Source organism: Aulostomus chinensis, chromosome 18 (assembly GCF_037954235.1).
Source record: "Aulostomus chinensis isolate RoL2024-O1b breed Wild chromosome 18, RoL_Achi_v1.0, whole genome shotgun sequence".
In the NCBI taxonomy this organism is placed as follows: domain Eukaryota; kingdom Metazoa; phylum Chordata; class Actinopteri; order Syngnathiformes; family Aulostomidae; genus Aulostomus; species Aulostomus chinensis.
The window spans coordinates 9681976-9695413 of record NC_141337.1 but is presented as its reverse complement, the minus strand read 5'-3'; the positions used below and the strand labels follow the sequence as shown (position 1 = coordinate 9695413).

Below are 13438 nucleotides of genomic sequence, written 5' to 3'. Positions count from 1 at the left end.
AATCACTAGGAAATTAGCAATCTGGTATTTATTTGCTTGTGATAAAACTGTGTTTACATATGAAACAATAACATTCATAATTTCTGGATTGGAGGTGGAAGGAGAAAGTCTGGCGGATTAAATGAGTGATACAAGACCTTGTGTTGAAGAGTCCTCCGTCGTCAGCTTCCGTCACTCCATAAGCATGACGTCAACTGAGATCCACCCATTCAGCCTCAGCCTCGACCCCTTAAACCGTCCAACTGTGTTGCTTGGACTCACTGAGAGACAGGGATGATCCTCCAGCATAAGCAACATTGTCACTCTTCATTCTAATTTTACAAAAACTCATGACTTTGTTTGGGGGTTTAATTACCATTGCAGTTAAATATCTTTAATCATGTGATTGTGCGAGGCTGTTTGAGTGCAAATATCTATTAGCAGCAGGTATTACTCGTCTAGACTTCCATTTACTCTAACAAGAGTTTCAGTGTGCAGCAGTATTTATATGCGTTCTAGTAAAGTTGTTGTGCAGCTATTTCAACTTAGAGGATACAGCTGCAACGTTGCTTGTTTAATTAGAGCAGAGAAGGCTAGCATCAGTCTTTTAGCCTTAGTACTTAGCTTGTATTGTTGGCAGTCCAAACAAAAGTCAGCAAGGGCAAAGATGTTCAACATCTGTCAGCATTTGCAGTGTACAATCTCTTAAAATTCAGGCATCCTAAGTAACACAGCTATGTCTTAGCTATGCAAACAAATTGTGATTTATAATCCAGTATTTTTCTACAACCAAGTCAGAATTGGCCAAAATTATATGCATGTCGTGAATTCTCATTGAAGTTTGTTTTTCATCAAGGCAGACAAAGAAAAAGGAAATGCATCTAATGCGGTGCCACAACAAATGCTTGGTGTTCTGAGAGCATTTATACCTGTTGTGCAAGTCGTCTTTGCACAGACACACATTATCCATCAATCAGGCCACAATGCTCCGCCCTCAGTCCTGTGCCCAGACAAAGCTCATTATAAATGCTCTGGTGTTAGGGCTTCGAGACCTGTCACACTTGTGCTACTCTTGCACTGATGAACCTGAGCTGTTTCATTTTGTCACACACAAATTAAATCATTTCATTGTGCACTTGGCTGCTGCATTACATTGTTTGCTGATGGTGTGAATATTCAACGCCGCTCAGGCTTTGAGTGCCTCGACTTACAAGAGAGTCTGCATGCTGCAATTCAGTCGCCTTGTGGTATCTGTAAAACTGTAGACTCTAAATGCTGTTTCTTCACATTGAGATTTGCTCAGGGACATGCCTCAGGAGATGGATATATTAAGAGGAAAGGAGAAAGGTGCATGTTATTTTCAGTACCTCTTTCCTGACCCTTCATTCCTCATTTCTCCACAGTGCCGGACGACCTCACTCCGGAGGAGCAGCAGGAGCTGGAGAACATCCGCCGGCGAAAGCAAGAGCTGCTGGAGGACATTCAGGTAAGGTTAAGATAATGGGGCTATGGTAATTTGTTTTTTTTTTACTAATCTTTAATAAAAAAAAAGAAACCTTGTATGTCTTCTACAAATTATCCTGCCTGGATCCAGATAGGGTTGACCTAATTATAAGAAAAAATAACTGAAACTGACAATCTTTGTGATTAAGTGGCTGCATTGGCGAGAGAGTCTGTATGTTTTTACAAGATCCAGCGTCTTGGCTCGTATTCAGTGCTTTCAGCCTCTGCTTTCTGATTAAACATTGACCTCCTGTCCAGTATTTTCTGCCTTTACACAAGGTTCCCCCTTCAAACACTTCAAGTGGAATGTTTGGTATTTCCTTCCAGCTTTCTCAGTAAACCATTGCTGCTAATTGTTTAGCCATTCAACCAAGTCATTTATTCACAAATACAAGTAATCTTATTTCAGATAACATATGTTGGTTTATTGATATGTGGTTTTACATGTGTGCATGTTAAAATAAGACAAGCATACAGATGAAATAGGCTTGTGCTCTCCTGAGGAATGGGCTGATACATCTAGGAGAATATCCAGTCCCTTATGTACTCCCTCATTTCCAAAGTGAGCTGGAATTTGAATCAGCTAGGATGAATATTCCTTAAGTGGACTGTTGGATTTCTTACCATGGCCCTTGATGATTTTTCCGTGATTACTTTGACCCAAGAATGCAGCGGATTATTCTTGCCAGCTGCTCAGGTCATTTCTGCCATTCTATAACCTGTTTCACTGGCAAATGACACCCAGGGGTGATAGATAGTCATGCAGGGTTGGCCTCCAGATGTCCCACTGTGCAGGTCAACTTCCGACAGCTCTCGCAGACAAATGCTGGAGGCGTGATCTGACACCTCCTCTTTTATGAGCCTGGGCTTCACCACTGCCCGTCTCCCCTGTCTAGCCACAATTGTTGACCCTGTCCTGTCCTCTTCTCTTCTTCTTTTTTCTGTATTCCCCCTCTCCTACTTGTTGACTCCTGCTTCCTCCTCTGCTGGTCCTGCATGTCAAGGCCTCCAGCCACAGCCACCCCATTTCCAGTATGAGCACAGCTTTTGTTTGTGGAGGCAAACATCTGAGGAATGTGTTGTGATTGCACAGGTCTTGAAAACACAGATGTTCCCTTTGTGGTTTGGCTCATGTTGAATTTCTATCAGGCATGAGAAGGGATACCCTAACATTTGACAATGACCATGAAATTGACTATTAAGCATGGAATATGTACTGTGGCATGGATGTATTTTCAAAAAAAATCTGTTTCTCTGCCTCATCCTCTCACAGCACCTTTTCTGAACCAGTATATGTGTGTGTATATATATATATATATATAACTATTCAGAGTTTTGTGGTATTATTTTCAGTCAGTGTTGAGGTTTCAACCAGGGTGGGGCAGGCACAGCTCTTTACACAGACTATGGAATTTGAAAAAAACCCAAAACAAAACAGAATCTGGAACAAATTGAAACAGATTTCATAAATCCCTACTACAGTTTATTATTCCTCACTTTCATTAAGCTGACGTCATCCTCTCCATCCTTTACCCGCAGCAGTGCCCTTATTACGCTGGTCTGGCACCAGTGGGCCTGGCTTGATCGACTAAATCTGCCTCTGAAGCCATTAATCACTAAACACCACACAAAATATAATCCACTTTTAAGCTTTCTTACTCCATTTGTATTGAGGTTAACCCATAATGGTTTCAGCCTGATCAAATTCAGAATAAGGGAGAGATATTCATGTTAACCTACCTTCTTTAAATGAGCATCTGTGTCGGAAGTTTCAATAGCTCTGGTTTGAGTATGAATACAGTAAAACCTAGCAAACAAAAATGATTCAGAGATGTCAAATGAAGTCCACGCGTTCTATACAAGGTTTTTTTTTAACACCTTTCCACTTTTGAAATTTGATGCTTAATTCATTCCTCTATATTACCAGCTTTGTAAGCTAACCTTCCTGTCTTTTCTGCAGCGGCTGAAGGATGAGATAGCAGAAGTAACGAGTGAGATCGAGAACCTGGGTTCCACTGAGGAGAGGTAAGATTATGGAACCCAACCCCCTCACCTACACACAAACCCCTCCCCTAAATTGACTTGTTGTTTGCCTTCTATTAACTTAGCAAATTAAGCTGTCAATTATTAATGTTTGATGGCCTAGCCAGGGCCCTCTCATCACACCAAATACGCTCCAACATACGCTTGCTATGTTTTTAAGGTGGTTTTAAATGTTTCATCAGGCACACCCCCATAATGGGAGGACTCATTGAATAATGCAGTGGGTGTACAGGCAAAGGCAGACAATGCACGCTCCCAGGGGAGGGTATGCTCTGGTTTGGTCTACTCAAGTGGATAGGGATCCCATCAACTACACAATATTCCTAAAGCACTTTCTCTTGGCTCAGAAAGCTATTAAGGGTTACAGCACCTTCTTGTGATCAAAGTCTCCTACTGTATGATCTATTTATTGCAGACAGTCCATGATACTCCATCCGCTGCTCTGAGCGGTATTCTCCGTTATGGCTGTGTCTGTTGAGAGTTGCAGACAAAGGCCAAAGGAATCCTTGTGTGAGAGAATGAGTGGGAAGAAGTGGTGACCTCTGACCGGCTGGAGTATGGAGTTGTAACCATGGTGACCATAGACCTTTGAAATACACTTTGACCCCTGAATAACTTAAAGCCTGAGAAATGAGTCGTTCCCACATGGATGTTGTTCAACTCTTTATCAGCGTTTCGTCATCACAGCAGAGGACGGAAATATTCCAACCACGTCCAACACGTTAGAAATGTTAACGGGAAATCTGTTTTCATGAAGTGAATGAAACGAATGAATGATTATTTTAGATTTCAGTGAGCCATATCAAAACAGGCAAAAGGGGCATAAAGTAGAGCCAAATGAAATGAGAATATTAATAGCTTTATTTATACCGCAAAACAGCCTACACAGTGCTTTGACAAAAAGACAATAATTCAGAATTCTTGAATATATTAAAAAAAAACAACTAACAAATACTAAAATAAGTATGAAGACTGACACAAATAAATACATGAAAAATGGAAAAAAAATGTGTGATACAAGAATAAGAGTTTGTTTTTTGTTTTTTTAAACCTAAAATAAAATGATGGTATCACATAAAACCAAATGTGGAATAATGGATAAGAAGAGGCAATTTTAAAAGAAGATTAAAAGAAGAAGATTTCATCAGGCAGTTTGTTCTAATGCCGAAGGGCCCTGAAGCACAATCACCTGTAGATGTAAGTCATAACCTAAAAAGGCCAGAGGAGCCCTGCCTGAGTATCTACAGCTATGAACTGACTCAAATAAAAATCAATATTTCCTGATCAGTAAATATTAAAATCAATTCTAAATTAAATGGGGAGCCAGAGGAGAGAAACCTGAACCCGGGGGATAATGACGCCAGCTTCTCAAATCCAGATATTTGTTTTGTGTTTTTTTTGTTTTGTTTTGTTTTGTTTTGTCTTTATTTTCTGTCCTAGCATGTAAGTTTTGACCTCATGGTCCACCAAAACAAGACTTTTGCTGACATCCTTTTGGGTTCTGATTATTATTCATATTTGAAAAGCATTGTTGTATATGTATATGTATAAGAACATTTAACAGAAGCCTTCACTCTGATGTTGCAGGAAGAACATGCAGAGGAATAAACAGGTGGCCATGGGCCGCAAGAAATTCAACATGGACCCCAAGAAGGTGAGTATCTGTGAGGATCCAAGAGAAATGTCATATGCCCTTGGTGCTCTCTTATCAGGATATAAGCAAGGGCTCTGTTTGTTTTACAGGGAATCCAGTTCCTGATTGAGAATGACTTGCTGAAGAATACCAGTGATGACATCGCTCAGTTCCTCTGCAAGGGCGAGGGCTTGAACAAAACAGCCATTGGAGATTACCTTGGAGAAAGGTCAGGAGTAGGACTGATCCATACCATCTATTCCATACTCTCCTCTGTGAGGTTTACGTTTATCCATTCACGATAAAGAACTGAACAGTCTTCTTCAAGACTGCATATTTTCCGTATTGCTCCGTTTCCTCTCGGTCAGGCACACACCCATCCTTTCCCAAACAGAGTTTATTGGTCCCATGCTTGGACTATCACCTCAAGACGTTACTCAATAGCCTCCATCTGTTTTTGGTTATCTTACGCATTCATGCGTAACACGAGCAAAAAACTAACAAGTTGAGAATGCGCGTCTTGGACGGCCATTAGAGTGGCTACTCCCTCCTGGAGTAACCACATAAAACAGGAAGTATATAATGCAGTGCTCAGCGACTATAGGGCCGACAGTCTTAAGTCAGAGGTGGGGTGTGTGAACAGGAAATGGAGCGCAAGCTGTTGATGGATGCACTCTGTTCGATTGCTATCAAGCTTTCTGCATGATTCTGAGCAGCCCGAGAGATTAAATTGGTCACTTGTCCACTGGGAGTAATATGGCTCTTTCAATGATCTCACAGGGCAGATCATTTACTCAGAAGGGCATAAAGGTCGGGAGTGATGTCATGATGGAGATGAGATGATAAATGAAGTAGATGGGGTGTTTTTATCTTCCTCCTTTTGGTCTGACGGAACTATGCAGCTTATCCTCGTTGTTTTGTTAAGACCTTTAGCACCAGATTACATTTTCAGACATGTTCCAGATGGGTCTTCTAAAAAGCCTGCATCTCCAATGAGGCAACGATCAAGATTTTCACAAGATCAGGAGTCACCAACCAGTCAATTGCAACATTTCTGACATTTTACGCACTTCTCCACTGTTTCTTTAACTAATTTCTATCCATCATCAACCACATTCAAATAACCATAATGCTACCCTGCCCTGTTGGAAAGTCCCTTTGGAGAACACTGTCATGTCTGGCCTTGTAATATGATCTGGAGGTGGTTAAAATAATGGAATGGATTTGAAAAGTGAAACTGTGGGCAGCAGTGGAGATGATGAGAAGCGGACGCAGCTCCTGAAGACGGCTGAGTCCTCGCCGAGCTGTGTCGGTCTGGATGACTGCGGCTTCTAATATCTGTGATTGAATGGAATATGTGGATCAAAATAATGCAGATTCAGTACATTATGATATTGATTTGTTCAATTCTTTGTCACAGCTTCCCACAAGATGACAAGCAGAAAACATCTACATTTCTTGTTTTATGAATCGAGATCTGATTTGATTATGTATCTGAAACATTATGTAGCCTCTTTTTTGCTGACATCATCAGCTATCTTGTGTTGGAAAAGTAATCACCAACTTGGATCTTTGAACCAATTCCCCTTAAGATTTTAGCTCGATAAAACTGTCATTCGTATTTTTTGTCTTGGCTTGTCTAAATTTGTCCTTTTTTTTTTTCCTTCTGCAGAGATGAATTCAATATTCAAGTCCTCCATGCATTCGTGGAGCTTCATGAATTCACAGACCTCAACCTGGTTCAGGCTCTAAGGTAAGATGCATCTTGCTTTGTCCTTTTTTAAAATGCATCACAAGTGATAACTTTTTTTAAAAAGTTTTTGCTGTCAAGTTCGGTCTTAAAAGGGTTTATTGAGGTTCCTCATCATTCCAGAGAGTCTGATGACTGAGCTGTGTCCTCCAACAGGCAGTTCCTGTGGAGTTTTCGGCTACCGGGAGAAGCCCAGAAGATCGACCGCATGATGGAGGCCTTCGCTCAGCGTTACTGCCAATGCAACCCTGGTGTTTTCCAGTCCACAGGTGGGACTAACATATTTAACATCTCTACTTCCAGTGCTGTTATTAAAAGCCAAAGATGTGTGAAATTTATGGTGCAAGTTTAGTGAGTAAGCTTTACAGTTCTGATTTACCCCCCCCCCCCCCCCCATTATATAACTCCTATATATTATTTCAATTAATTTGCCAGATAAACATCCATCGTTTTAAAGCACATAATTCTCTCTATTGTGCTGAGGACTAATGGCTGGCTTTTTGGCTCGGTCTGGCTTTTGGGAAATAACGCCCATGGTAGACGACTGCATCTAACATGGATGCAGATGGATGTGAATAATGCATTGGTCTTCTTAACAGCCCAACGCGCCGGCAGATAAAGTGCTGCTTCGTCAGCGGCGTGCTGGCTACGTTTTCTTTTAGCACACATGCATACTTAGCTGCCCACATACAGCCTTTCAGTGCAACCCACTCTCCTTGCTAATGAAGCTTTGCCAATCCGTTCTTCAGTGTGTGACTGTGGTCCCTGGAGTGCAGTCCTTTCAGCTCAGCTCATTTACATTCATATTTAAACACTACATTAAACATCAGCTGCAATTTTATGGTAAACAGCAACCTTTTGCAATCTCATAGAGTACAGTTCTCTCTCATATTGTGATCATATGTGGTGTAGAAGTGGAGACTGAATCTCATTACACTGTCCAGTCATGTAAACAGTGACATTTTAGGGTGATTTGAGGTTGGATTCTTCTTGATGATTAACCATAGCTGTGGTGTGTGTTACAGACACCTGTTACATCCTGTCGTTTGCCATCATCATGCTCAACACCAGCCTCCACAACCCAAATGTAAAGGACAAGCCCACGGTGGAACGATTCATCTCCATGAACAGAGGAATCAATGATGGAGGAGACTTACCTGAAGACCTGCTGCGGGTGAGGATGGCCTTCCAACTCTAGATATGTTATTAACACTATGGCCCGGTTTTCACAGCTGACTTATCTCTTCATCGCAGAATCTGTACGAGAGCATCAAGAATGAGCCTTTCAAAATCCCAGAGGATGACGGCAACGACCTCACACACACTTTCTTCAATCCAGACAGAGAGGGCTGGCTGCTAAAACTGGGTGAGTGATGGAGAATACACGAACACAGTTATTTGAGCTCATTCTGCTTTGCCTAAATGACGGCATTCTCATGAATATGTCTTTGTAGCAGCACATATGTGTTGATTATCTCAAAATAAACAGCGAAATCCAATGCTTCCTCTGAGGGCCATAACCTGTGAGTGTGGGTGCATACACGCTCGTCCAGACTGAAGACATGTCTGCCCGCTGTCATGCATTATGAATGAAGCCTTGTGATCAGACTGTATGCGAGGTTTTTGAATCATGTAAGACTGGACATACATAGACAAATATATGTACACTGCATGAGCATAAACACGCATATTAATGTACTCTACTTACTCTAAGATAAGAAATCTATTTGTGTATATTGAGAAGCCATTTTGGATGTTTTGGGCCTCATGATAGTTTTAGAAAGGGCTCTTTTGTCCTGAACCTTTCCTTAAATTCTGAACTTCACATTGATTTGAACACACCTCAAAAGTGTATTTTTCATTAAAGTACTTACAAGAAAGTGCCTAGAGCTCACAGAGATCTTGAAGTACTACTTCATCACCTCTTTATGACTCCAGAATGCAGCAAAGCCACTGACGTATATTTAGTTTGAAGCTCATTGTGCTCTATGGCCAAACTACAGCAAAAATGTCCATGTACAACCTGTCCCATGTCCTGTTTGTCTTGGCTCAAGGCGTATACTCAACAAACAGTTTTAATTTGAACTAAAAACAAACACATTTAAAGTCTTCCGGTTCAGCACTACCGTGAATGAGTGCGAGCGAGTTGCTTCAACTGAATGCTCCAGCAGCTGGTCTTGCCCGGCCCTACAGTGAACAAGCCATGAACTGGAAGGCTTATAGTTTGCGTTCAGCTCAAATCCAAGTGTTTTTGGTCTGTCGAGCACCGACCGGATGATGTACTTGAGTGTTTATCAACAAACTTTTAGACAGTTTTGACATTGTTAGTAGTGCCATTAGCTTCAAGCTAAATAAATATTCTTACATTGTGGAGTAATAAAGAATGACTGTGAAAATAACGTTTTTATGAGCCCAGTGCGTGTCTTTATGAGTACTTGAAGGTTTTTGGATGAAATATCACTGTAATTCACACCTCTTGTGCCTGCACTATTACAAATGTTCTACAGGATGTCAGCTGGTGGTCACATTCGCCCCACAGACTGAAAAATACAACTGTGGATGCCTCAATACTCCGTCCTCTCTTTCCTCTGAGATCTCTCTGTTGTACAGATTCATGGTGGATGTGAAAAATATGATTGTTTGAAGTGAATTTCACTCCTCTGATCGCTTTGAATCTTTACAACTCACTACACTAGGGGAGGGTCAAAATACTTTTCCTCTAATGACTTCATATTGGAAGCGTTACAAAAAAAATCAAGGTGGAAGCTAAATGACTGAACGTATCAGGATGTGGAGACCACTTGATGCAGCGCTTTACAGTGTTTCATATTGAGTAGAGCCCCCCCGTGTGGATTAAAACTGTAACAACAGTAGTAATCTGTTGACTCATTGAATAAAGCTGTTTTTCTCAACTTAAAATCGGAACTGTAAAGCGGTGCATCAAATCCTCCTTGGAACCAAAATTAACAGGACTGTGGTGCAATAATTTCTTATTATTTAATTTGATTTTTTTTTGTTTTCTTTTCCTCTCTGTTGTTCGTTTGTTCCCATGATTTTGGCTGTTGTCTTTCCTCAGGAGGTATGTACACCTGCTCTTCCCAACTGCTAGTCCATTTTCCAGGCTTTTCCAGGTGCTTTTTGGTGGTCCGCCATTGCTTCTGTTCTCTTCCTCATTTATTTTTTCTTCATTTAAACAGGATTTTTTTTCATGTCTGCAGTTATTGGATTGTTTGTCTCTGCATTGACTCATTTAAAACTTCAGATGTTTGTTTGTCTGAGCTGGTGTTTCCCATTCTCTTTTATCTCTGTGGGTGGTTGCCGGGCAGTCCCTGGGTGCATTTTCCACTCCGTGGGCTCGGCTCGGGAGCTGATGCTTTGTGACCACTCTACCGAGCAGGTTTTTTCTCTGTTCGCTGTGGTGGTCACTCTCTTTGATCTCTGTGTTCTAGGAAGCTGCATTATACCCTCGTTTCCAGACAGTGAGCACAACAAGGGGCTTTGCCTGACTCGGCAAATTGATCATGAATCAATTCAACCATTGGTTAACTGTTGTTAGCTGTCTGTTTATGGAACGGGAATACTGCACCTTTTGACAATGTGGCTCTGCTCTATTATCTCATGCTGTACACGGATCTGAAGGGTAACGGGGCAGCTTTGGCCCGGTGTGGTACTACGAGACCGGACTGGACCAAATTATGGGAGAGAAGCGTGGGCAGCAGAGTGTGACAAGAGGGTATAGTTGAAACGATTCATATACATAAAACATAAAAAGATTGATAAAGAATTTGATTTTTTTTTGCACAAAAAACCTCCACACTATTTTATCTTAACCCATCATGTGGAGATTAATCAGTTTCAAAGCGGTCATGGACCCGTCAACAACCTGTCCCCCGCTCACCTCCACCTGCCCACCCTCCTACAGCCCCGTCTTGCATGGGTGGCTCCCTCCACTCAGCTCAACTGCAGCCCAGCACCCTCCGCACCCCTGCAACAATCTACTGGGACGCATCCCGACGTGTCCCAGTTGTTCTTGCACGGGGCAAGGTCATCTCTTTTTCTCAGAGTGACAGGAACCGACATCAAACCCAATCAACTCTCTGTTTGTCAGCTGTGTGCCATCTGTGTTTTCTGTTGTTTGCAAGGGGGCTCTTCATCTCTGCCTGTCCGGTGAGACGTGTCGATGGCGTCTGTATGATAATGATTGTAGACTGAAGTGTTGCACCTATCATGATGCTTGTGATATGATGGGATATCATATACAGTTTTTTAATGCTGTTATATGATAATACAAGTGTGTTCTACCTGTCTTTATGTGTTACAAAGCCACATATTTCTGCTCTATCATGGTAGATGTGTTTCATAGCTTTCTACTAACATTGGTGGTGGGATAGCCTAGTCGAGACAAGTTTCTTGTGTCCTGATTAGAAAGAAATCCCCCGCCCCCTTCCCCTCTGGTCACTGTTCCTATATCACTGAGAAGTTACTTAACAAAGCCAAAGCAGGAAAGTCAAGTCTGAGATGCCTGTCGAACACATGAACATAGCTCCAGGCTCTGGGCTTCCTGACCCGCTCTGTTTGTTGGCATCCCATCCTCTTAGAGTGAAGCGGCTGCCATCTGCTACCCTGATCAGGTTTCCCCTCACAGGAAGTCTGGGTGACAAAGGGGGTTAGAGGTCAGTTGCAGATCATCAAGTGTAGAGTTAACCAGAGAGTTCCCACAGGGCATGAACGAGGTGAGAACTTAATCCAGGGCTGTAAAGAAGACCTCTCAGTCACTCCTCAGTTTCAAGGTTCAGCCTTTGCATAACTGTGATTGTTTTCCACTTTTACAACTACCCTCTCTCAGCTGTAAGTGGTAGTTCATTTAGGTCAGTGAGTGCGCAGTGTATTGATCAGTATCATCGGCTTTGCGACATATTCTCTGCTTCAGCAACTAAGAGAAGTGACGCAGGGCCAAAGGAAGAGAATTGCCCTTTTCCTCAGGCATCATTTAGATATATTCCCTCACTGATCCTCCAAAATGAGCCTTGGTGTAAGGTTTATCAATTTAATTAGTACTTAAGAAGCCAGGAACAACTGTAGAAATACCCAACTAGCTTTTGCTAGTGAGTGCATGGTTGTGAGTGGTGGATCAGTGAAAGTGGTGGGATACTGTGGGAACAGGACTCGTCGAGAGCCGTCATCTATCTGTCTGCTCATACGTCTGTCTGCCTGTCTGTTGCTCGACCCGGTGCTTCGGTGCTCATTTCTCGCTTGCCTCCTCCCGCTGAGCCTCTCTGACGCTGGCTGTTTGCTCCACAGGAGGACGAGTAAAGACCTGGAAGAGGAGATGGTTCATCCTCACAGACAACTGTCTGTACTACTTTGAGTACACCACAGTGAGTACAGCTCAGTATCACAGTCGCAGCGTTGACTGTTAATTCTTTATGTGTCCCAACTGTCATTTTGTCCTTTTTTTTTGCGCAGGACAAAGAGCCCAGAGGAATCATCCCACTGGAGAACCTGAGCATCAGGGAGGTGGAGGATAAGAAGCCAGTAAGCACAGCTCCCTCTACTGGTTCAGTGTGTGATTGCACACAGTCTTATCTGTTTTTAGTGCAATGTCTTCATTAAAGGTTCAGTTGACAGCTGAATGTCCACAGTATTGATGTGTAATATGTTTAAGTGTATTACAAATTCAAAACACGTCCTTGCAAAATGTCATCATGATCAGATCAGTGGCGCTCCCCTGCAGTCATTGTCCGGTGAGCTTAGTTCATTTCACCTCAGCAGCAGGACTCAGACTCCTGCAGCGTGCTGTCAGAGTGACCTCCAGGATGCAGGGGGACAAACGCCGCCGCACCTCAGCACCATATGTCTTAAGCATCAGTTGACACAGAGCCCGAGATCTCTTAGCTGTTGGATAGATGTCTGCTGCCAGCCGTAGACGCGCTGATCAATATGGAATAGATAGTAATATAATGGAAATATTAATGGTGTCTTGCCTGAATATATTAAAACCAAAGAAAATTCAAACTCATATGGCGTAAGTTACGTCAGCTTTGTCTCGGTCGGTGTGATTAATGAGGCTGTGAGTGAACGCAGCGATGTACAGTCAGATGGTCGCTCAGGATCCAGGAACGGATTATTGATATGACAGCAGAGGTTAAAACACTCCTGGGTATTTACAAAATCAGTATTCCTTCATTCCCGTTTGGTTGTTTATGTTTAACTTGAGACATCACTCCCCTCTCTCTTCTTCTAGAACTGTTTTGAGCTTTTCATTCCTGACAACAAGGACCAGGTGATAAAGGCGTGCAAGACGGAGGCTGACGGACGCGTCGTGGAGGGAAATCACACCTTCTACCGCATCTCGGCCCCCACTGCTGAGGAGAAAGACGAGTGGATGAACAGCATCAAGTAAATCTTTTACCTCCTCTTCTGAAATGGTAGCCAACTGGAAATTGCACATTTTTGCAGGGGTTTTTTTTGTGTTCACCACAAAATATGCAAATTCTCAGTGGTCAGAGATTGCAACCCTCTTTTTGATG

At 42.4% G+C, this 13438-nt stretch overlaps 1 protein-coding gene across 2 annotated transcripts in view; it reads left to right on the top strand.

Moving 5' to 3' along the window:
- Nucleotides 1-13438, top strand: part of cyth1a (cytohesin 1a) — a 38585-nt gene that overhangs the window by 23248 nt on the left and 1899 nt on the right. The window contains exons 2-12 of one of the 2 annotated variants that reach the window (XM_086186002.1): nt 1383-1465; nt 3443-3507; nt 5113-5179; nt 5269-5387; nt 6831-6911; nt 7065-7177; nt 7934-8082; nt 8163-8274; nt 12210-12286; nt 12375-12443; nt 13153-13307. In XM_086186002.1, the coding sequence (XP_086042128.1) occupies nt 1383-1465; nt 3443-3507; nt 5113-5179; nt 5269-5387; nt 6831-6911; nt 7065-7177; nt 7934-8082; nt 8163-8274; nt 12210-12286; nt 12375-12443; nt 13153-13307 (1090 nt within the window). Of the gene's footprint in view, nt 1-1382; nt 1466-3442; nt 3508-5112; nt 5180-5268; nt 5388-6830; nt 6912-7064; nt 7178-7933; nt 8083-8162; nt 8276-12207; nt 12287-12374; nt 12444-13152; nt 13308-13438 lie in introns of both variants that reach the window. The other variant, XM_086186003.1, reaches the window with a different exon arrangement.